General features: G+C 46.6%; 1 protein-coding gene across 4 annotated transcripts in view; it reads left to right on the top strand.

Annotated features, from left to right (window-relative positions):
• Window positions 1-10,109: 10,109 nt before the first annotated feature.
• Window positions 10,110-24,921, top strand: part of CARS2 (cysteinyl-tRNA synthetase 2, mitochondrial) — a 39,180-nt gene continuing 24,368 nt past the window's right edge. For all 4 annotated transcript variants that reach the window (XM_050897474.1, XM_050897457.1, XM_050897465.1 and 1 more), the window contains exons 1-7: window positions 10,110-10,349; window positions 10,450-10,500; window positions 14,751-14,868; window positions 17,530-17,601; window positions 18,238-18,343; window positions 19,077-19,160; window positions 22,549-22,678. In XM_050897474.1, coding sequence (XP_050753431.1) covers window positions 10,144-10,349; window positions 10,450-10,500; window positions 14,751-14,868; window positions 17,530-17,601; window positions 18,238-18,343; window positions 19,077-19,160; window positions 22,549-22,678 — 767 coding nt within the window. In that variant the 5' untranslated portion in view covers window positions 10,110-10,143. The remainder of the gene's footprint in view (window positions 10,350-10,449; window positions 10,501-14,750; window positions 14,869-17,529; window positions 17,602-18,237; window positions 18,344-19,076; window positions 19,161-22,548; window positions 22,679-24,921) is intronic.

Raw genomic sequence — 24,921 nt, 5'->3', positions numbered from 1 at the left:
AGCTCCTCCGAAACAATCTGGAAACAAAATGTGCTCTGCAAAGTGTCTGTCAGAAGCAGCGGCAGCCCCTCTGCATGCGCCAGCGCCGCTCTGCTCCGCTTCTCCTCCGCTCCCCCCTTCCCCGCTCTCCTCACCGCCGCCGCCGCTGCTCCCCGGTGATATTAACGCAGCCTCCTCGCTCCCATACGCCGCACTTGATCCAACGTGGAAAACCCAAATACCAGTTTCAAACACTTGGGAAACATTCAGCCCCGCCACGCACGGCGCATGCGCACCCCTCCCAGCGCTGTATACACACACACACACACTCTCACACACACACACACAGAGACACACTCACCGCGCACACACACTCTCCCCCTCCCCCTCCCGGAACCGCGGCGGGGCGAGCGCTCCTCTGCATATTCATCGTCCCTCCTCCCCTTACTCACGTTTGGGGAGGGAAGGCGGCAGGGATGCGGTCGTAGCGAGGGGGTGGGCGGCTCGGTGCCGGCGTAGGCGTGGGGAGGAAGACCCCCGCGGCCGGGCGGGGGGTGGTGTTGGGGGGGGGTGGTGGTGGTGTCGGGGGAGGAGGGGGAAGGCGGAGGCTCCGGTGAAGTTGCGCGGACGCTGCGAGGAGAGCGGCCCGCGGGGAGGCTGAGGGGAGAAGTGCGCGGCGCGCGGCCGGCGGGCTGCCGGAGCTTGCGAGCGGGGCAAGTTGGATGCTTTTGCGGTAGGGCACGGACTTTGGAGGAGTCTCTCGCCGGCGGCTGAGGCCGCGCTCGCCCCGGAAAGGAGCGGGTCCGAGGGCTTTCCTAGGAGGGACGGGGAAAGGGGGGGCACTGGGAACCGTGCGACGCCACGGCAGTGGCTGCGCCGCCACCCCGCTTTGGGGGCAGGGCTGTACCCGGCGCGGCGCCGGACGCTGAGGAGAAACGCTGCCTCCCTCCTCGGCAGGCAGCCGCATCAATCATCCCCGCGGCGGGTGACACCCGCCCCAGCCAATCACCTCTTCCCTCCTGTCCCGCCCCGCAGCTCCCTCGGCCAATCCTCGCCAGGCGGGAGGGAGAGAAGGAGGGCGGGCGCCGCGGTGACAACGCTGCCCGGGATACCGGCCGCGGCAAAGGGGGCGGTAACATGGGGGGGGGGGGGAGGGGAGTGAGGCGGGCGCGCGTATGCGTACTCGCCGCAGCGCGAGGAGAAGATGGAGCCGTCTGTCACGGACGGGATTCGACTACGTTTCCCAGTGGCCCCCGAGGGGCGGCGCAGGAGGGCGGGCGGGCGGGCTTGCCGCGGCGCCCCTTCCCCCGCGCAGCGGGCTGCGGCAGCCGGCGGCCTGGGAAGGGTTAGCGGGTCTTGTCGGAGCGGGGCGAGCGCCGTGGGGGCCGCTTGGGGCTGCGTTACGGAGTAGCCCGGCGGCGGGCTGCCCCCCGCTCCGCCTGGGCGCCCGGCCGAGAAGGCTCTGAGCGCCGAGGAGGAGGAGAAGGGGTGCTGGGTAACAGCCCCGTGCCGCTCGAGTTCTCCCCGCCAGGGTGGCCCGGGGGCCGTGAGGAAGGACCCCGCTGTCGGTCACCTTTCCCGGGGCTGGGGCTCGCCGGGGGCAGCCTGCCTTTGTTTCCCGAAGTTGCTGCCCCGCCGCGGGCCGGCCGGTAACGCGCCGGTCTGGGGGGCGCGGGGAGATCAGACCCCCTCCCTCCTCTCCGGGCTCCTCCGAGCCCCCCGGGGCTGCCAAAGTCGTCTTCCCCCGCCCCGCGTCGGGGCGCCGAGCGGCAGCAGGCACACCTGGCGGGGCAGGGGGCGGCGGTAGGGCCGGAAAAGCCCTCCTCTCCCGGCGATGGCCGGCCCTGCCCCGCTCCCCCCTCAGGCGGCGGGGCTCCGGTCCCCCCGCGCCGCGCTCTGCTCCCGACGGCGGCGGGAGGCGGGGCGGGCGCTGAGGGGAGGCACTGAGGGGAGGTGGCGGCGGCCCAGCCCCGCCCGCGGGGCCGCGCAGGGCGGGCTCCGGTCAGGCGGCGTGAAGCGGCGTTGCCGGCGCCGGCGATTTTATCTCGTCCCTCGTTAGGGAGATGCGCTGGCGTTTACCTGACATTTCCTCTCGGGAAGTCCCCGGAGCCCGCAGAGACCCGGTCCCGCCAGGATCGGCGGTGTCGGGTAGCGAGGGGCGGGGAAGGCGGGCCTGGAAAACCTACGCCGGCCCCAGCGAAGCAAAACAGCGCACGCTTTCTGCCTCTTTATTTTTTTAAAAAACGTCACTGGCAATCCCCTAATTTAGGGGAGACTGACTCATCATTTCTAAACGCTCAGACTTGCTGGTACAGTCGTTGTTTATTGAGGCATTGATGTTCTGCTGCTTCTTGTAGGGAACGGAGGGAGCGATGGCCTAGGGACCTCAGCATCTTAACCCCATTTAAGTATTTCTGCTGCTGTCATCAACCTGGTGTCTGAACTCCCAGAGTGGGGTTTTCAGGGGAGCACAGGCAGCTATTTACCGATCCCTCCAGTGGGAGCCAGGCACCAAAATACTTCTGAGGAGTGGAGACGATACCGTAGCCTATTTTGAACTGACCCTGCTCCGCTGCTTCGGGCAGATTTCAGAGGGCAGTTGCTTGTTTTCTGAAGATACCTGTAAGTTCTCCATTCATTTCTTCCCCTCATCTTCTGTTTCCATGAGTTGCTGTGCTTGCTGATGTAAACCTTGAAAACCTGAGATCTTACGTATGTAAATTATGATGAGTACTATGGCATCTAGGCAGTGCTCCAAGCCAGTGTTTCTGGACGTGTGTGCTCTGGTTTACAGTGGCATCGAGAGGGAGTTGTGCAATGGTAGCACTTGCCTGGGAACACCTGTTCTAAATTGTTGGCACTACCTTGGTAGTTGCAGCCTGTTTCACCCTTGCCTTGAAGAAGCTGAGCCACTGTCAGCAATTAAAGGTAGTTAACAGTCCCCTGCCTAGTGTAAGAACCCAAGCCAATAATTATGACTCAGTGGAGGCAAGACATCTGAAAAGAATTCAAATGAGTCCCAAAAAAAGTCGTTCTTGCAAAAAAGTTCACCACCATTCTGGACACACAGTAGTCTACTGACACATACGAATAAGGAATCAGTTCATAAAAGTACCTGCTAATTTACTGAACGAGAACTTCTGTCCCTCCTCCTTGCAGACAAAAAAAAAAAAAAAAGGAAGGTACAACTTTCAAGTGTAGTTATGGCCTGCTAGGCTTCAGTAATTTGCTCAAAAGTATTGATAGGCTTGGATGCACTGAGGATAGAGCGCTTGGTATCATCTGCCTCTTAAAAGTGCCATCTACTAGATCTTCCTCCATTCGCCTCTCATATGTTACCACAAGAGTAACAGAAAAAACCAATCATCAGACTTTGCACAAGTCCTATGGGAAGGATGGAACTGAGCTCACCTGAGAATGCATTTGGTATACACTTTGAAGGTCCCCTTTCACAGTTCCGAAAGATGATTCTCAGCGCTTCGTGCAGTGCTGTATTCAAATATACCTGTACCCAGAAACACCTATTCTCTGCACCCCCCTCTAGGCTCAGCAGCATGTCAGGAAGCTGGGGGGAGAGGAGGGGGATCAGGCACATGTGTACATCTCCAGGTTGGAAAGTTTTGGAAGATGTGGAGCCGACACCCATTGCCCATCTCTGCTTTTCCTCCTCCTCTGCTTTCTTTTTATTTTGGCCTCTTGCCTCTGAACTGCAGTAGGTGAGAGATGGGAGATTTTGAACGGAGTTTCAGTTCTTTTTTCATATTAGGGGCCCATTTCTTACTCCGGTGGAGCACTCACAAGTAGAAGTGTAGGGAATAATTGTCATGCGTCAAAGAAGGAAGAGACTTGTGGGAAGAGACTTCATTTTCTTCCTATTTTCTATACTTCATGGGAGGATAAAGTATCTAACTCTCCTCCTGCTTCCAAGCCCCTTTGCTCTGATTACAAGAAATCTTTCCTGTTTAGAAACCCAAATCTCTGGGGTTTTCAAAAGTTTCTTGAAGCTGTTACCTTACTACAGATCTAAACTCACAGGAATGGGAATCAAGGGAACGTATAACGAGATCAACAACTCACGTAACATACTGTGTAACAAATATATATAATATTATATAACATATACCTCATATAACATATACCTCATATAACATATAAACATTCTAGTAATTATAGTTATTCCAGTCATTACGGTTATTCCAGCTCATCAGCATAAAGTTCAGAATTCTTAATATGAGGAACATAAAATCCCAAACCTCCAAACATGTTCCACAAATGCAGATACTGAATATATGAGGGTAGCTAGTACAAGGAATTCTGGCTGCTTCCTTTCTCTTTCTCTGCCTTAGCTGAATATTGCTATATGAAATACTATGTAATCACTATAACCGTGTCTCTATTTATTAGGAAAGATAGTGTCTTCTGATCGTTAGTCATACTTTACAGGTACAGACGAATCAGATGAGTTACTCCTTCTAATGAATTGCTGTTTCTGCACCATTTAATAGCTTAATCCCTCTCTTCTACAGTTACATATGGGGGGTTTTGTTGCTTGTCTGTCTGTTTATTCTTTATGACGCTAAATTCATACTTACCTGGGTGATGATAACAGAATTTTACAAGTCTACTCATTTTGCTTATGGTTGAAAGTTTTGAAACAAAACTGCAAAAGGTTAACATGCAAGATGAGCAGAGCTGAGGTTTGCAAGTATGAAGACCAGCAGACAAGTCATAGTTCACACTTTCAGCAGTATACGTTATCTGTGCAGTGGACAGTGTATACCATTTACAGATATTTGGGCCAGAAATACCTGTTCATGTCAGCAAATGATGTGGGATTAATGGATTCTAAAATCTGGAAAACAAATCTAGCCGAGTTGGTCTTTTTTCTGCTTCCCAGTAAGGGCTCAAGAACTTCCTGAACTTCCCAAACACTTACCTAACATAGGCCTCCCATTCTAAACTTTGTCTTTTTTTTTTTTTTTAAAGTCAAGTCCTACTTAAGAAAACAAGTATTTCACTGGATACAGCTCCTCATCTGTTCCTCTGCTTGCCCTGAGACCGTTGCACTCACTGCCTCTTTTCACACCTGTTTTCTGGCTGCTGCCATCTCTTCCTTGCACCTGCTGTGCCTAGTGAGCTTAAACAGCACTGGCAGTAAAGGTGAGCGAAAAATTCTGACTGGAACTAGCAGTTGTGCATTGCAGTACAAGGCCAAGGCAGAAGAACATCCGAGTTGTCCCAGCACGCAGTCAACGCAGATCAAGGGGAGCTTATTCCATGGGCTCCACATGCCCGCAGGGAGTACAAGAGAGATACACCTCAACAGTTGGAAACCGCTGACAAAGACACCAGTCTGACCCCTGACCGAATTCATACCAACCCTCAGGCTTGTTTCTGTAAACTGTGGCGCAGGACCCAAGCACTTCTGATGAAAAACAGGCAGCATTTGTTAGAGCAGCTGATGGGTAGGTTGTCTGAACAATAGTAGGCGGCGTTAAAAACTCAGGGTCCAGCCTCCTAGGCTTTTGATAAGAGGGGAAAGTTTATTTTGTTCTTTGTGTCCACCAATGAAATTTCTTTTGCAGTTTTATTTCATTTCCCCAGAATCACTCTTTTAGAATAGGTATCACAAGATGATTTCACTTTTATAAACCATACTCTTTACTTCGTGAATATTTGGGGGAATGGCCACTAAACATTTACAACGTTTCTGAGTCAAGCATTTGTAATAAGCTTGAGACAATTTTTATTCTCCTTTTAAAAAATAAATGAGATTCTTAGACAAACTGATAAGCACCTAGGTTTTGTAAAAATAAAAGGACTATAAAAGGTAAGTCAAAATGTGTCTGTTATTACAGACTACTACAGAGCGGTAAGAGAAATTCAGTCCACTGCAGTGGATTTAGCTCATCTTCCCTTTTGTTTTGTAGTTCGTCTTTACAAATTTTTTCCCCCTTATTTTCTCAGGGTCAGCTTCCTTGCCAGGTTCCTCAACTGGAATCTGACAAGAAGGGCCACCGATACTGGAGACGTGCTCTTGGTAACACAAACAAATGCAGCCTTTCTCCTCTGTCAACAATTCTAAGACGGTGTGGTTGAATTTTTTAGGAGAAAAATGCAGCACTTTTAGCAATAGGGGGAAAACTGTAAACCTTACAAAGCATGTATCTCCTAATAGTAAATAGACAGGAAAAATTATTTTTTAGCTTAGTTTTTGTTTATTTACTTAGAATAGAAAACATGCTCTGGGATTTGCCCACTGATCTTACCTCTGGGGACAAATGTTGTTGGTAGTCCTGGTCTGAATACCTGGGACTGGAAACTGGAAAATACATGAGGAGCTGGGTGAGCCAGAACCCCCCGAGATCCTCCCTGCCCCCGCCGAGGTGTTGCAGAGCTGCTGGTGGAGAGCACACACAGCTGTGCTTCTACCAGATTGTCCCTTTTGATCAAGCCCGGAGGGGAAACATTGCCTTCTTGCACATGCAGATAACGGGACAGAAAATATATAAACCCATTCTAAGGCAGTCAGGAGTCACCACTTTACCTTAGAGTTTTGGTTTTTATTTAAAAAAAAGGAAGTTTTAGCCTTAATGGCTCCTAAGAAAAATGTGAGCAGATGACCTGACTATTAAATATATGGGTGTCCTCTTGAAACAACAGTTTACCTGAAGCTCAGACAGACACACTGTCCTGGTTTTGGCTGGGACGGAGTTAACTCTCTTCTTAGTAGCTGTACAGTGCTGTGTTTTGGATTTAGTGTGAGAATAATGTTGATAACACTGCTGATGTTTTAGTTGTTGCTAAGTAGCGCTTACCTTAAGCCAAGGACTTTTCAGTTTCCCATGCTCTGCCAGCAAGCAGGTGTGCAAGAAGCTGGGAGGGAGCAGAGCCGGGGCAGCTGACCCTGAACTAGCCAAAGGGATATTCCATACCATGGAACGTCATGCCCAGTATATAAACAGGGGGAGGTTGGCCAGGAGGCGCAGATTGCGGCTCAGGCATCGGTCAGCAGGGTGGTGAGCAATTGCGTTGTGCATCACTTGTCTTTTCTTGGGTGTTACTTCTTTTTTTGTTTTGTTTTGTTATATTCCTTTTCATTACAATTATTATTATTCTTAGTAGTGTATTTTATTTTTACTTTAGTTATTAAACTGTTCTTATCTCAACCCACGAGTTTTACTTTTTTTCCTTTTCTCCTCCCCACCCCACTGGGAGGGGGGAGGGGGAAGCGGCTGCGTGGTGCTTAGTTGCTGGCTGGGGTTAAACCACGACACTCACCTCAGTGGTATTTTTAACTAAGAGATGTACCGCTCTGCAGACCGCATCTCCTACTAGCTATTCAGCAGAAAATACAGAAATGACAGGAGTACACAGCAGGCCCAGGCCTGGCATTGATCGGGTGTATCCTGGGTCTGGCTGCTGGCAACCTCTAAAGGCATCTTCTACTCCAGGTGGAAGCAAAGATGAATCTCCTGATGGAGGCAGAAAATCCTTTGCTGCTATTCTGCCTCTCTGGTAGACGAGTATCATCTCATTCCGCATGTCCCAGGCCAGGAATAAGGGTATTGGGAAGGGAGGTAGTTATAGATGGCATAAGCAGAGGTGTGTTTACGGCCATAGACCGATTGTTTCTAAGAACGTTGGTATTTTTAAAATACTTAATTTATGGTTCTAATCCATCAGGATTAGTATTGCTTTGCATTTGAAATCATATTCTTTTGGTACTTTAGTGCTTGTAGAATACTTTCCACCGTTCCACTGAATTTATTCTACTGCATTAAAACAAATCTCAAGCATGAATGATATTAACTGTTTATTTCAGGCATTTAATAATTGTGGCCTTTCCTACTCTCACAAAATAATGTTTTATAGCAGGACATAGAGGTTTCTGGACTAAATGCTAAAAGCCCGTCTGGATAGCACAGACACTAAGACTTCTGAAACCACCGGGGAAAGAAAAAGCTCCTGCGATCTTCTGATCTGTTGGCAGTTTCATCCGTGATAGCTAAACCTGGAATTAAGGCTAAAAAACATCCATTGCTACTTAGTATTGATTCGGACTCTGTCAAAGCGCTTGGCACCGTACAGAACAAAGAAGACAACAGAGTTAATGACAACTCTTAACAGGATGTGTGTTGAACGGCAAAGACATCAAAACCGGCTCACTATGGAAACTGAAATAATTGGCTTGTGAAGCTTCCTGAGAAACATATAAAGCAAACATTTACAAAGGTTATTGGATGGTATCTTCAGTTTCATCCTAGCTAGCCTCAAATTAGCAAGCCCATAAAACAGGTTTCTTATTTGATCAAAAAGTTAAGATTGTTAAATGGAAAATACTGTGGAAAGTGCATCTTAAGAAAAAAAGGAAACATTTGTCACTGGTAGGGCTTCATATCTGATACTCTCTAAAATGAAGCAAGATGTAGATGGACATCTATTATTGTGCAAAAGCAATGATTTTAAATGATCATATTACACGTGAGGAAAAATCTATCAAACCTGTCCCTGCCAGATAGAAGAGGAAACAATACAAGGACTTCTGTGAGGCAGTTCACCACAGACAGGCCTATTCCCTGCAGCATCCAGCCAAGGAAGGCTGCCACCGCTCAGTACTACCTTCCTCCCAGAGGCCAACAAGCTGCTTTAGCAGGCGAGTAACGCAGTGGTCTGGGAGACCCGAAAAGGCCCCGCTCTGACCAGCCCGCGCAGAGGCTCATATGGAGGAAGACCGTCGGGAGCGGGGCAGGCAGCACGCGCTGGAACCGACGGTTCACTGCCTCTTCTCATACAAGAGCAAGGGTGGCCGCAACGGGACCTAACAGGCCTCAACTTCAACACGTGCCAAGAGGATGCTTCCTAAAAACGGCAGTAGACCTGCAGTACTCCTTGCCAAAGGCTGGAGTTGATGCGGTTTCACAGAGGCCGGGGAAATTAATGGTAGAGCAATCTACCGAGGGAGGGTAAAAAAAAATGGGGGGGGGGGGGGGGCAGGGAACCCACCAAACCCAAAGCATTCAGCTGAGGATGTCATCTGGTTGGAATCTGGGAGCGTAGCCGGGAAAATATTATATATGCTTGTAGAGTTCTCACTTGTTTCCTTGGTACCTGCTCATAGTTACTTTTGGAAACAAGATGCTAGTTAAAAAAGACTTTTGGCACCCTTATGCCTGTTCCTTTATGCTGTTGTTCACTCTAGTTAAGTAGCTCGTAATTTCCATAGTGGATCAAGGCACTGCAGCCAGTTCAGCTCCATTTCCTTGGTACGCTCTGAAAGAAAGAAAAAAAAATCTGCAATGAGATGAGAGAAGCATCATCAGAAAACGCACGCCCTTTGCTCGTCCTGACACTGGAAAGGAAGCGGACTTGACAATCAGCTGGCTAAAGCCCAGGGTACCTCGCCGAGCGCCTGGCCGCGGTTCACGTCGTTTCTGAAAACATCCAGGTCAGGTCGGACTTTATGCAGGTACGTGGGAGTAAGGGGGGTGGTGGTGGTGGTGGTGCAGAAGTGTTTTTTGAGACTCTGATTTATTAAGTCCAGCTTGGCAACGTCACACCACGTTTTTCTTTCAGGAGCTAACAGGCTGCCTGCCGTTCCCTGACATGAAAGGCAGCATAAAACAGATTCAACCCCCGTTTGACCGAATCGACTTGACACAGCGGAGACCATTTTGTTAAGTTATGGCATATTTCCTACAAACACCCCCACTGAAGACCTCGTTAAGAAGAAACCGCGCGCTGGTGCCGTTATGCTGAAGCACAGGGCTGGGTACGCGCTATTTCGGCCAAATTTAAGCGGGGCACCGCCCGACCCCGACCCGACCCCCGCACCCCCAGCCCGCCGGACTCACCCAGGGGGCCGCTCCGAGGAACGCCCTCTGCCCGGGCCGGGCCGGGCCTCCGCGGGAGGCAGCGGCCGCAGAGACGACCCCGCGGCCCGACGGCGGCGGCGGCGGCAGCCCGGCCGCACCCCCGGCCCGCAGGCCCCTCCTCTTCCTGTCGCTCCGGCTGTAGCTACCCCGCTCGCCTGCTGTTTCCCGGCACAGGCGGCGCGGGTGTCGCGGCGACAATCGCGGCGGGTTGTGCCCGCTCCCCTCGCCCCCTCCTCGCGGAGAGGCGGAGCCGCCGGTTCCCCGCCCGCCCGCGGCCGGGGCTGTGGCCATGCTGCGCGGAGCGGCGGCGGCGGTGGCCCGGCGGTGCGGCCCCGGCCCCGGCCGGGGGAAGGCGGCGGCGCGGCTGTGTTGCAGCGCGGCGCGGCGGCGGGAGTGGATGCCGCCGGTGGGGCGGGACAGCGGGATCGTGGCTTACAACAGCCGGAGCCGGAGCAAGGAGCCGCTCGTACTGGCCACGGAAGGAGTGGCGACCTGGTAGCGCCGTGCGGCGCGGCGGGCGGGCGCGGAGGTGGGGGGGGCCGGGCCGCGGGCCGGGCCGGGGGTGACGGGTGCGGTTTGCCTCCCCTCTCCGCAGGTACAGCTGCGGGCCGACGGTGTACGACCGGGCACACCTCGGGCACGCCTGGTGAGTCGCGTCCCGAATCGCGGGGGGGGGGGAGTGTCCCGTCCTGCGTGGGCACGACGCGGGCGGGAGCGCGGCGGCGGCGAGAGTGAGGGGCATCCCCAGGCCTGCCGCGGTAGCGGGCAGCGTGTGTTTGGGTGACAGAACCCGCGTCTGGTGACAGAACCCGCTGGGAGCCCCTGGGGGGGCGCCGGCACTTTGCCTCCTGCTCCGTGCAAAGGGCAAAATCCTTTTTTTTTTTTTTTTTTTTTTTTTTCTTCTCGGCCTCAGGAGGCACGGAAGGGGCTGTTGGTGCAGCTCGTCCCAGACACAGACAAAATAGCGGGGTGGAAAGTATTAAGAACGTGCACTTTTTTTTTTTTTTTTTTTTTTTGCTAGGCAGGGCGAGTTGTTTCAAATCATATTGGCATAACGGGACCTCTTGTGCAGAGGAGTTGGGGTCCTGGGGCAGAGCCTCTTCTCTGCGTGAAATTATAGTTTTGCTTCAGATTTAGTTCGGACACTGTGTTGGCACCGAGGAAAAGCTGTTCAGGGTTGACTATTAAAAGATGCTTTTAAGGTTAACAGATGAACGCATCTGTTCTTAAATCTCAGAAAGCCCAGGTACCTTAAAGGCCTTTTTGCATAGTAACAGTTCAGTGGCTTATTATGTTTAAAAAAAACCAAAACAACCCGAACAGCACAGCATTTTCTCCGTAGGTCATTAGGATAATTACAATGATAAACCAGCTTCATTATAAGTAACTCTGAAAAAGTACTTTAAATACACTAGAGGAGGTTGCTGCCAGTTGTTTTAAAACAATGCACCTGATAAGAAGATGTGCAGAGTGCCCGCGGTTTCCTGTGAAGCTGAGGAGAGTTGCTCTTGAGCTCCTGTCTCCTAATTCTTAAAAGACCAAGGTGCATTGGGCTCCTTGGAGGAGCAGGGGTTTCTCAGATAATTGCCATCCGTATGAAGATCGGATGCTGTGTATTTGAGTAATTCCCATTTAATGTAGGGCATTTCACAGCTTCTGGTCCCGTCTCAACTTCATTTAGAAGCTTCTGTTGAATTTTGCTCAATGTTGAACGATTGCAGTACAACTGCTCCTTCTGTCTGTAAAAGGGAAGTTTTAAAATACCAATCATGTAAAAATACTGTTGGCAACCTCTCCTTAAACGCTGCTATGCTGTTATGTGCATGTGGTGGTGTCTTTTCCCTCCTTGCTTTTGTCCAGTCTTAGCAGAAAAACTAACCTAGCTTTTTACTGATGATGTAAAAATCAAGAAAACGATATCTTGAGTTATTTTGTTTGTACTTAGTACCTTCAGGGGAACTTTAATATTGAAAAAAAAAAAAGTCATAGCGATTTGCGTATTTAAATCTACAGGTATTGTAATACAGGCTATGTTACAGTTTACCTTGAAATAATTACAATTTAAAATCATCACTTGAGAGCAACTGTATAAAAAGATGCTAATAAATTTATTTTCTTCATCACTCAGTTGAGGTTCTCTAGTATGGTAGGGCCTGTTTCCCTGAGGTGGTGTAACAGGGAAGGGAACTGCAGAAGTGCTCCCGTCCTAAGGGGTGTAGTGGGTCTAGAGCAGGATGTTTATAAAGGTGGAGAATTTCGCCTTTTGGTCTTGCAGCTCTCTGTGGCTTTTGAATGTCTGTTTTTGTCAGTGGTTCTCCTTGTTCTCCTGCCTTCGGGCTCTTTTCATTGAAGGAGGGAGTAGGAAGGCCTTGCTTGCTGTGCCTGTTCCCCTACCCATCTCCTCTTATCCTATGTCTAAACTCACAATTTCAAGCTTTCCTGAGGCGGAGGTTTGCCATACGTCTGCACCACCTGGGTTTGACCGCTTCCCTTGCTGATTTAAGAAAGAATAGTTAGGGCCGAATATTGCCTTTGGAGCGGTGTATCGTGCAGATAAGTAGCTGTGTTATGCTCTTTCTGCTGCCTCTTTAGCGCCTTCACGTGTTGTTTCCTGAGGCACTGTTGTGCGGCAAGATGCCTGCGCTGAAGACCTTCCTCTCTCTTTTCTGATCGGTTAAACCCCTCCAGCGTGTGAGGAGTTGGCTGTTCCTTCCCAGTGTCTGTGGTCTTGCACGTGGCAGTGTTGACATCCTGTTGCTCAGCTGATTCGTTCAGGATAGTGGAGCACTCTTGACTTTACATTTTTTGAAGAAAAAGTTGTATTTTTTGTCACAGTAGCTAGGTCCAGCTGCAGAGCTTTGGTAGGCACAGCTGAAATGAATGCTGCTGCTGAGGGTCTACAGGCCAGAAGATGCACTGGGAAAGAGCATGAAGTCAAATGGGACGATGGCTGTTGCTACTGTGCCATGCTTATAAAATACCATCGTTTTGTTGTACTCTTGCAACATGGTATCTTATCACTAGAATTCTTTTTTTCCCTCCTTCTTACATTTGACTTGTGGCAAGCACAACAAATGCGGCAGGTGATAATGCAGAAAGAAATAATGGAAATGAGCTTGAGATCCTTGAGAAGAATTTGAAAATAATGGTATTATTTTTCTCCCCTCCTCCTTCCCCTCCACAAGGATTTCTTATTTCTCTAAATAACCCAACTTTCTCTAGTATGTTGTGCTTCCAGTCTTCAAAACAAGTGCTCTGTATGCCTCAATACAACATCCAAAATTCATTCTATGTAAAGAAAAAAATCAGACAGGCAGATAATGCTATCTTTTCCCTCAGTTCTGAGACTGGCCTTGATCGTGCTGGTGTGAGCTGCAGCCTGGTTGGCATCCAGGTTCCTGGCTGAATGCTTGGAAATAAGAGTAAACCCAAACACGAGAGATTTCATTCAGTCCCTTGTGCGTGCTCTGCCACTCCCCTGATTTTGACTATCTGTTTTTTTTCTTTTCAGTCCTGAAGTGGTAAGGACCCTGCTTTCTGTGTCAGGAGATCTGCTCTGGCTCTTGCAGTGTTTTTTCCATCAATTCAGTTGGAAGATCAGAGGAGAGGGAACAGTGCGAAATTTGTGTCTGCTCTGGGAACTACGACTGCAGGGCCTTTAAATCTAATATCAAGCTTTTGATGCTGGCATTGTTCCTCTAAACAGGGTCCAAAGACCAATTTAATATTCTTATGGAATCGTGTCACCACATTACATGAACCTTACTCCCAGTGAGCTGGTATTCATTAAAAACTGGCAGCAAGGCTTTCAAAAAGCCTTTTTCGACATGGGCACAGTGGAAACAACAAAAAGTATGTTTCCTCATCAAGATATTACACATCCATAAATCTGAACCTTAATGCCACCTCGTCCCTGCAGCTAAGGGGAAAGATGCAAATCTGTTTCCAGTATTTGCTTACGCTTCTTTGCTCTGACAGCCACGGGAGCTGCAGTTCGAGCGGTGCTGCGGGTGAAATGGGAACCTGTAGGTCTGTGAGTCTCCTTTTGGGCTCTGTTTTCTCCAAAGCCAGCGCAGGCTGAGGATTCTCATCCCCTTGCAGGGTAGACCCGGAGCCTCTAGTCACCTTCTAATATCTCACCTAATAATTGGGTTTTACTCAGTCAAAGCGTGTTTTGAGAATTACAAGTGGAGAGTCTGTGAGCGGCAAAAGGGGCTGCCACAGCCCTATACAGCTTATAGGTACATCAATCTGCCAGCATTAAATACTCTATTTTGTGACAAAGAGCCTGAATAATTTTGAGAATTTATTCTCGAGTGTAACTAAAACGACCCACGGAGCAGCTCTTCTTTGCTATCAGAAAAGATCTGTGGTGGTGTGTGAATGAAATAGTTTATTCGTGGCTGGAAGCTGTAGTTGTTACTCAACCCTAAGCAAAGTTCATTTGAACCCTGTTTTATTTCTCCCTGTTGTTCTGCCCTGTGGCTTTTGAAAACCTGTTAGAATATACAAAGCCCAAGGGATGTATTTCAAGAATATCTGATCTGTGTGTCTTATTTCGTACTGTGTGCTTTGAGAGAGTCTCCTGGCTCACATGTAGCTTCTGACGCACTTCGGTGCTTGAATAAAGAGATGCAACGAAAGAAAACACTCAGAAAATTTGATGTAATGTGTCACTAATGCCAGAAGAGGGTAGGCCGGTTCAAGGGAAATTTGCTTGACTTTTGTGCAGGTGGTAACTGGTTTTGGAAAAGCACTTTATGCACTGAAGACCTTTTCATTGCAAGTGTTGGGGTATTTAGATTGTCCCTGTGGCTGTTAGTTCTGTTGGTTATTTTTGTTTAAGTTTATTCTTACTACTGCCTGTTTAAAAGCTCATGTTTTTTTCTCTTCCAGCTCCTATGTTAGGTTTGATATAATTCGAAGGATAATGACTAGGTTTTTTGGAATTGAAGTTATCATGGTGATGGGGATCACAGACATAGATGACAAGATAATAAAAAGAGCCAATGAGGTAGGTGTTTGCTGCAGTCTTTGACCCAAGTTTTTCGTATTTTCTACAGCTACTTACATAGGAGAATTAACCTGGGTTTGGGTTTTTTTTGTTGAGTTTTGTTTGGTTTAGTTAGTAGATAATAAATGTTGAGATGTCTGGTCCCCTAGCATGGCTGTAATGGGGCTGGGAGCCCGGAGGACTGGGCGTCGAGAGCTGCATGGAGGTAAATGGGTGCAGAGTTGTGTGAGGGGGAGAGGCAGGGAGGGCTGCATTACAGCACCCACGGCCGGGGTCCTCCTGCCCTCACCCCCTGCCTGGGAGGCCAGCAGGGAACAAAAAGCCATGGTGAATCCTCAGCAGAGTGAACGGTATCTTATCCCAAAATCAGCTGAAAACTTAGCAGCCAGGAGGCTTCTGGCTGAGTTCTGGAGAAGCGTTGTGTGCCGTCAATCATTAAAGGCAGTATATATAACATTGCCAAATGCAAGGCTGAGGGCAGTTCCTGAAAGGTGCCGAGCACCATCTAGCCGCAACATCAGCGCCTTGGAAAGCTTTATCAGTCTTGTCCGAGTTTGTCACCTACATGAAAGTTAACATTGAGTGTAGGGGTAAGTCTTGATAAGACTGGGGCTATAAGTGGTTCTCAGTTGGATTTTAATGAGACCTTTTTTACCAGCTGAGCTTGGTAAATGATTATTCCAATTCTTTTCTTTCTTTTTTTTTTTTTTTTAAATGCTTTTTGGACCCTGAAACGCTAAGAATGTATTCTGTGTTTTATTTTGCGTTTTGAATTTTTTGTTTTGTTTTATGATCCAGAAGACATGAGTTACAGATTCTAAAATGAGTGTGTTGGATCAAATTGCAGTTGCAAGCTTTAAGCTAGTTTCTTGGAGCCAGAGAATTTGACAGCTGTCACTTTTATTTAATCTTTAAGTAAACAGTTACTATTGCAGTTAAATGTAGGGCACTGCATTCAAATGAATACTAGCATGCCGCTCCTGTAGAAATACATTTGTGTTCCCTTAGTCCATTTACTTGCAGTTTTCTAAGGCAGTAGGCCATCTTAAAACAACAACAACCAACCAAACAAAAAAACCCCAGGCATTTTAAATCTATATGTGTGCATTTTAAAATTTTTACTTATTGTCAGAACATTATGGAGATTTTATGTTTGAGGAGGGGGAAATGACATGATGTTTTAAAAGAATTTGTGTTCATTTACTACATTCTTTGGTTCTATGAAGTAATCTTTCATGGCTTTTTTTTGTGACTTTTTGAAATGCCTGCTCTGCTCTGCACATTTTGTTTGGATGGCCAAGGCCTCTACCTCAGTAGCCTGATTTTGTTGTTGGGACATCTTTACCTGAAGCATTACAGTGGTAGGATCAACATGCCTAAGCTTGTTCTCCATCCTCTGGTGGGATTCATCTAGAGAAAACCTGAAAGTTGGGCATCTGTTCTATGATGATTGTGTTGCATGCCCTCAGTGGTCCTTAGAGAGAGATGAGTCTCTGTGTTTTGAACATCTGTCTGGATGGGAGGAATTTCCCCATCTTCCTCATGTAGGCACCTTTGTCTCTCTGTTGATCAAAGAAGCAGCCGAGCTGTCTAGGGGGATGAGTCCGGTTGCTGGGGTCTGGAAGCATGCCTTCATTTCTCAGTGCTGAGCATCTTCCTCGTTTCATTGCTGGATGAGCATCTGGTCTGTCTTCACCAGAACTGCCTTGTCCAGGAGCTTGTCCAAATAGTGGTACCCACCTGTGCTCCAAAAATCAGACCCCTTAAAGATGTTCCAGTAATGAATTGGTAGTGATGAAACTGGATTTACTTTGTTAATGATTCAGTTATCTGCAACCTGGAGAGACTGACAGTGTGTTGTCTTCTCCCTAGTAGGTTCTCAGAGAAGATGTAGAAGCTCGCATTTGAAACGCTTTGATATCATGCTTTTGCTTGCTAGGGTAGGTTTTGTTGTCATGCATCTTTCAAGCCCTGGCCTCTTCTGAATATTTGAGAACAAGTGTCTTGTCGTGTACAAGTTGTCTCTTTCCTTTTGGGTTGCACTTTCTCATTACCTCTGCAAGGATCCCTGTTCCTGTCCATCGCCCTGTGAATGAGAAATGCGGAGAAGGTGCTTGAGAAGTGCCGCACTTGGCAAAGCGTGGGACTGACTTTCAGTTCATTTCCCCTGATTGTACTGAGATCTATGAGTAACCATGATCAGCTGAAATAGCTTATTTTTCTTAATCAGTGAAAATTAATATCCTGTCTCATCCTGCAAGTCTCTGATCTATCTTTCTGACACGTAGGTGGTATCAGTGTCCCCTGCCAATAAGCTGAATGAATTTCACGTCCCGTGTACTGTAGTATATCTTGTCACTGGAAATGGAAGACCCTCTCAAGAGGAAAATAATGAGAGAGGGAAGGAGTTTATTATTTTAATCTTTGGTTACTTTCTCTTAAAAGATATGTATTAATATTTTGGCAATTCAGAAGCATAAATGAAATACTAATAACTTGCATCTCCTCCCCATGAATGTTAGATTAATAAGCCTTTCTAACTCTTTACCTTGGGGGCTCTGTAAGTCTTCCAATTAGCTATTAACTGTGTGATAAAAGATTGCAAGATTTTATATTATTACTTTGATTTATGATTTACTAATCTGCTTCTCTCTTTTTCAGATGAATATATCGCCAGTAGCTCTTGCTCGTATTTATGAAGAAGACTTTAAACAAGATATGGCTGCCTTAAAGGTACAGATACTCAAGCTTCTAAATTTAAGAGTATTTTAAAGCAGTTATTTTGGTAAGGAATCTGATTTTAACAGTTTGATCTGAAAAAATAAATTGCTTGTGTGATGAAGTGTTGCTTGGAAACTGAGTACTGATTACTTTTTCATTCTTCTGGAAAGATATTGCACACCTTTTGAGTAAGGAAATGGGGGGAGAAGCAAAGCCTAGCTTTGGAATGAACAAGTTAAATTTCTTTAGGAACACAGATTTTTTTTTTTTCCCATGCAATAGAGCCTTGGTTCACAGATAATACATATTTACTATAATGCAGAAATAGCCTGATCTAAAACATAGGAAACATCAAATATTCTTTCATTGACTTCAGGTTACTTTGCTTCTTGTCCAAAATGCTTGTCAGAAGCAGGGAGTAAGCCACTAGGAAAAATTAGTGGATTTTTTTTGCCACCCCTCAATTTTTTTTGTGTGTATTATCTTAAATGCTGCTTATGACCTTTTCATGATACTTGCAACATTATTTTTTTTTTTTAAGGTAAAATTGAGGAGAATGTTCTTTAAAGTTTGTTTCTTAGAGTGAAGGAACTTGTCAGCAGTGTGTTTCATACAGGCTAATGAGATGTTACTCTTTCTTTGTTTAAGGTCCTTCCTCCTACAGTATATATGAGAGTGACTGACAACATTCCTCAGATAATTTCCTTTATAAAAACAATAATTGCTAGTGGACAAGCTTACGCAACCTCACAAGGTAAGATTTACAGCAAGGCAACTCCTTGTTCAGCACATGTACGGGAAATCAGCACTCTTAGTAATCTTATTTTGGGATCAGGTGAGATACCCTGTGCCAGGCTTTCCTTCTGTTAATTAACAGACAGGGTGTGAGCAACTCGTTTGTGATGACATGAGTGGGCAGAACAACTATTACTCAATTTCTAAGTTCAGTGTAGCTCATTACTTAATATAATTGTTTACTGTAATGAACTGCTATCTAAGCTCCTGTGGGGAAGTCCTGGCCTGGCTTCTACAAGAGAGCTGGGGGAACCTCTTAGCTCTAAACAGGAGATGGTATCTCCTATGTGCTGTAAAAGACGTGCCCGCAAAGTACAACGTGCGGATTTTTTTGTTTTTTTAAGCAGAGCTGGTGGCTGTAGAAGGATTCGAGTGCATTATAACTGGAGTAGCACTAGGCTGTGCTGCAGTCAGGGAGGGGATTGCTGATTGTGCATGGGCAGGGAACAACCTGGGGAGATCTCCAGAATACAAAGTTATCCTATGTGCAGAATGAGCACATGCAGTGAGGTTACTGAAAAGCTGGTAACATGGAAACATCTGCTACTACTTTTGCAGTATTTCTGAATTTCTAGATCAGAATTTAAAATGGGACTTGAAAGGTATTTTGTTTTGCTTTCAGGGAAATGTTATCTCCTCATCATGAATGTGCCCCATCTCTGCTATAAAACTAAACATTTCTTTTCTATTAGGCAATGTTTATTTTGATGTTAAGTCTTGGGGAAAAAGATATGGAGTATTAACCACTATTTATCCTGATACCCAAGATGAAGCAGGTAAGTTCATGGCACCAACTTGTTTGTATTAATGCATTGTTTGAACTCGTGATGTATCTATGTGTAAACTTTCATTCAACAGTCTGAAACAGTTTTCTAACCTGTATAGCCAACTTTTTGGTTAATTAAGACTACATTGCTTTTGTAATTATTTATTGAGGCACTCACTGTTGCCAGTGCAAGAGGAAACTTGGTGGTCTCTTTTCATACTTCTTAATCAATTTTATTTAAATACTTGGGAGTGGTACGTACAAACTTCATAGTGAGGTGGTGGTCTCAGCCGTTGCACTAGCCAGCAGTGAGATAGTCAAGGGTAAATGCAGGGAAACTTCGTCTACTGTGTTATGGTTTGGGCAGTTGCACTCCTCTGATGCATGCTAACTGGATGAATTTGCTTCTTTCATTACTTACCACCAGACTACTGCTAAGCAGCCTGCTTGTGTGAGGGTGAGCAATCTCTTGACAGGCTGTGTGTCGTGGTTTAACCCCAGCCGGCAACTAAGCACCACGCAGCCGCTTGCTCACTCCCCCCACCCAGTGGGATGAGGGAGAGAATCAGAAAAAAACAAACCTCACGGGCTGAGATAAAGACAGTTTAATAGGACAGAAAGGAAGGAAAAATAATGATAATAATAATAATAAATGACAATAATAATACTAGAAGAATCAGAATATACAAAACAAGTGATGTACAATGCAATTGCTCACGACTCGCCGACCGATGCCCAGTTAGTTCCCGAGCAGCTATCTGCCCCTCCCGGCCAACTCCCCCCAGTTTATATACTGGGCATGATATCATATGGTATGGAATATCCCTTTGGCCAGTCTGGGTCAGCTGTCCTGGCTGTGTCCCCTCCCAGCTTCTTGTGCCCCTCCAGCCTTCTTGCTGGCTGGGCATGAGAAGCTGAAAAGTCCTTGACTTAGTATAAATACTACTTAGCAACACCTGAAAACATCAGTGTGTTATCAACATTATTTTCCTACTAAATCCAAAACACAGCACTATACCAGCTACTAGGAAGAAAATTAACTCTATCCTGGTGGAAACCAGGACACTGTGCTAGAGCATGCCTATACCCTGGCCTGCATGTTTTTTGCTGCCGTTGGCCAGCTGCTGAGCAGGATTGCTGAGCCTCTTTGTAGCTTCTGTAAGTTGGGTCTGATCAGGTCTCTGCATTGGAGAATTTGATGCGAGTCTCTTGCATCCTTTTGCATGCTGAAGTTCAATATTTCTTCATTGAAAAAATCTGTTTGCAATTACTGAAAATGCCTGGTAGGCTGATGCTCAGGTGAATTACAGCCAGAAACTTCTCAGAGCTCCACTCTGGAGTTGTTTCAGCATTACAACTCACAGAGGGAATGCGTTTTGTCGACAGTTATTTAGAGGCAGTTACTGACTGCAAAGGCAGCCAACAGCCTCCTGGGCTGCACTGGGAAAAGCATTGCCAGCAGGTCAAGGGAGGTGATCCTTCTTCTCTGCTGAGCACTGGTGAGACATGCCTGGAGTGCTGCGTCCAGTGCTGGGCTCCCCAGTACAAGAGAGACATGGACATACTGGAGAGAGCCCAGTAAGGGCCACGAATACAATGGAGGTACTGGAGCATCTTTCGTATGAGGAAAGGCTGAGAGAGCTGTGACAGCTCAGCCTGGAGAAGAGAAGGCTCAGGGGCATCTTACCCATGTGTACAAATACCTGATGGGGGGAGTAAAGAAGATGGAGCCAGGCTCTTCTCAGTGGTGCTTGGTGACAGGACAAGAGGTAATGGGCACAACCTGAAACACAGGAGATTCCATTTAAAGCGAAGAAAAACATTGTTTACTCTAAGGATGGTTAACAGAAGAACACAGGAGTCTCCATCCTTGGAGATATTCAAAACCCGACTGGGCACCGTCCCAGGCAGCCTGCTGTAGCTGAGCCTGCTCTGAGCAGGGGGTTGGACTAGATGATCTCCAGACGTGCCTTCTAGCCTCAACCATGACTGATTCTGTGTTTTACCCTGTTTCCCCTCAAGTCACTTAAAACTGTACTGTTATTTCTAAAGATTTTGGCTGTTGTTTTACTTGTAACCGAGAAGGTGAAAAGTGCTTTTTTGGTAGCAGTATACTCAAAAAAAAAAAAAAAAAAAAAAAAAAAGGGGGGGGGGGGCAAAAGAGGGATGGAGTCAACAGATACTGGTCAGCCAGAGCTTGGCAAACTAGTGAGAGAGCCAAGATGAAGATTCAGTGGATAAAACTAGAGTTATATTTCTGTCCCTTTATTTCTTATCAATTTTGAATGATGAAGCAGGTGTAATGGATTTTTGTAATGTGCTTCCCTTAATATTGCATGATGTTCTGAATAAAAACGGACTCTGTATAATATCAATAAAGTACAAGCGGAATGGCTCAAGAAAAATGACCGTCTAATAGATGTCTAAAAATAGCTGTGAATCATCATTAAAATGTGCTGATACTGGAATGCTCCAGGGATTGGTTCAGACCCAGTGATACACTGTGGTTTTGTTAGCGATCTGGGATAAGTAGAGGAAAGAAGTAAATCTAGTGTCAGCTGCTGATAAAACAGATGAGTGGTGTTAAATAAGGGAACTTAAAACAGTGCGAGTTGCTTGCCAAGCTGGATCCCTTCAAGCCAAATAGGTATATTGTTCCGCATCAGTCAAATGTGAGGTCATGTACCTGTCAGCAAAAAAATACTGAGTCCAGAACCCCGTTCTGTAGCTCCTGCCAGGGAGCGGTGTGTATCCAACGGGGGTTAGGAGCCAGCAGAAATGAACCGTCCTCTGCGGTACTGTGAAAAAAAGGACTACATCCTTGGCTGTGTGGTGAAGGAAGCAACAAATACAGCTAGGGAGGAGACCTTTGTAGAGAAGCCATTGGTGAAAATGGTACTGGAAGGTTGCTACTGTCCAAGAATAGTTTTGATTCTTATCTCCGTGCTCTTCGTGGTTTTATAGAATCTGAACCAGAAACTATTTGTGTCCCCGAGAAAAAATTGTGGGTTGTTTTGTTTTGTTTGTGGGTTTTGGTTTGGGTCTTTTTTGTTACCTTTGCTGCTGCGATGCAACCTATCCTGGGAAACTGGCTGATGGGTAACTAAATGAATGATGTAAAGCCAGTGAAGGCTAAAAGAATAGAATGTATTAAAGAATCTTGAATCCATCTTTTTAGCCTGCAGAAATCTAATTCAATGTATTATTTTTTTCAAACGCTTGATTGAGAAGCTGGAAGCCCTGTATAAGGGGGAAGGGAGGAAAGTTGCAGGAAAAGAAGTTGAGCGAAAGAGATCAAAATCTGAGTAGTTCACTAAACACACATTTCCACTTGCTTTCATTTGCTCATTTTTTTTCTTTGAGACATATCCTATTAACAAATCACTTATTCTTGGCAGTTGATACTGATAAACGACATGGTAAAGATTTTGCCCTGTGGAAGGCTGCCAAACCTCAAGAGCTATCTTGGACTTCTCCCTGGGGAAAAGGAAGACCTGGATGGCACATTGAGTGTTCCACAATATCAAGGTCATATTTCTTGGATTTTAAATCTAGTGCTGGTTTTTGTTTTCAGTCACAGTACAATGGTAGCAGCAGTATTGGAAGTCTTTTTTCTGATCAGTAGAAAGCACCAGTTTTAATGTGAATACTTTGTGCAATTTGGGATGTCACGTGTGGCCCAAAAAAACTCTGCTCCACCTTAACCGTGTAGCTCTCTTGCTGTGTTTTGGCACCTTCTCTTGAGGCAGACTTGGGTATTTAACATGTGCTGTGCAGGATCACACAGTTGATCAGCAAGTCTTTTACCTTGAACTGAGTAACCAAAGTTTTAGTGAAAGTTATGGTACCTCTTTCATTTGCCTCCCTTCCACTTCTTGCAGTCCCCATCGGACCTAGTTCAGCATGTAGTGCTGTGTCAGGAGGACAGGGTATGGGATTCCATCCCGACTCCAGCAAGCGTACAAGATCTTGCTGGTCTTATCTTAACAGCAGTTGAGGATGTTCACGCTAGTCATCTAAGCGTTGTTCAGCTTTCTTTAAAAGTCAGCCACAGTATTAAATATTCTGGTTTCTCTGTGGCAGTATATTCTGTGGGCATGATGTGAATTGTGCGTAGTAGCGTTTTGCTTGTAGTTGGTTTAAATTAATTTGCTCTTAATTTGGAGTTTTATTTTCTCCACAGGATGGTAGTACTTCATCCTGCACTGTATTAACTTATGTTTTTTAAAAAAGAGACTAAATCTTCTCTCCTGGAAGATTGATAGTGGTACTTAGTTTTGTATTAGTCTCAGATCTTTTTTTGGAAGCTAATAACAAATTATTTAGATCTGGCCCTGTTTAACTTAAGTTTTCAACCCAAGCTGAAAGCAGATGGAACAGGTGCTTTAAGTTTCTCTTTCATATGCTTTGCTGGTGCACCTGGGGTTGTTAGTCATTACTACCTGATTGTGAAAAGCATTTATAAGGGTGATTTTCTGTCTGTAAATAGTTGCAGCACTGTGAAACAGTTCTTAAAGCAACTCAAGTGCACAAAAACATGCTGTACTTGAAGTGCAACCTGTGACAGAAGCGCACAGGTAAGAAATGCCAATTACAAAATGGCCTATCTGCTAATGTGGTGCAGTTTATAGTCTGCATTTCTTTCTGTAAAAACTTATTTTACTGCATTTGGATGAGGCTCCTGCCATGTAAATAAGAGTTGACCCATGTAGAGCATAAGTGTAGTGATCTTGGACTGTGAAAAATGGAGAGCTTATTTTGCTAAGTTACCTAAAATGTTTTGCTGTCCCAGTCAGCTGTCCAAGGCCCATTTTAAGCAATGCTTACTTACCCGTCTGTTTTACCAAAGATCTTAAAGCACTTTAAGTAAGCTAGGGGAACTAATTTTTAAAAGTCTCTGAAGTGTGCCTGGGGAAGGTGAATGAGAAGGGCGCTGGTCTCTAGTGCAGCCCTGGAGGAGGGAAGCACCTGCTGTGACTTAGGTCTGATTTCCTCTCTGCAGTTTCCCGGGCGGTGAGATGTGCTGCTGCTCCTGCCCCTGAGCGTTTTGCAGATCCATCTCTCCCCTCTCCCCAGCTCTTAATGGTTTTGTCGGAGGAAACGGCAAGTGGCTAGTGCTCCTCTGTAGATGGCACAAGGGAAGGCACGGGCTGGGGCCACTCCTGGGAAGATCTGTGTTCAAGCTGGTCTTGGAGCAGACTGGAGGAAGCAGAGGGGCACAAGCTTGGGAAATGGCAACAGCCAGTCTTTCTTCCCTCTTCACCTCATTTTCTTTTCTTCCTGTGCCCCAACAGCTTCTGCAGAGCCATCGTGAGCTAGGGTGTTAATAGGGTGTTTTGTCCCAAAAAGGGACAAAAGTATTAATATCTAGCCAGCTACCAGGAGCAACTTGTTAACGTGACATATGGGAAGACTGTGTGTGTCTGTGTGTACACACAGGTGCACGCGTGTGTGGGGCTTCCCTTTTCTACTTGTGTAGACCTTGCATCTTCCCCAGCTTGAGCATCCCTGGTTTCTGGGCAGTTAGCATTGATTTACCTCCCTGTGGGTAGGTAAGCGTTGTCTTTGTTTAACAGATGGGCAAAATGAAGTTATTAACTTGCCCAGCGTGACCTAGCAGGGACTTGCTGGGGCAGTGGACAGAGTGTAGCAGCCTTGACTCCTGGGGTTTAACCAGAAAGTGTCTAGGTCTGTCCTGTTGCCAAATGAATACCTTACTTCCAGCCATCAGTATTTGCAGAGAGGCCTGTGCCATGCAAGCCCGTGGGTGA

Source organism: Gymnogyps californianus, chromosome 1, assembly GCF_018139145.2.
Source record: "Gymnogyps californianus isolate 813 chromosome 1, ASM1813914v2, whole genome shotgun sequence".
Classification (NCBI taxonomy): Eukaryota; Metazoa; Chordata; class Aves; order Accipitriformes; family Cathartidae; genus Gymnogyps; species Gymnogyps californianus.
This window is presented reverse-complemented; position numbering and strand designations above follow the sequence as displayed.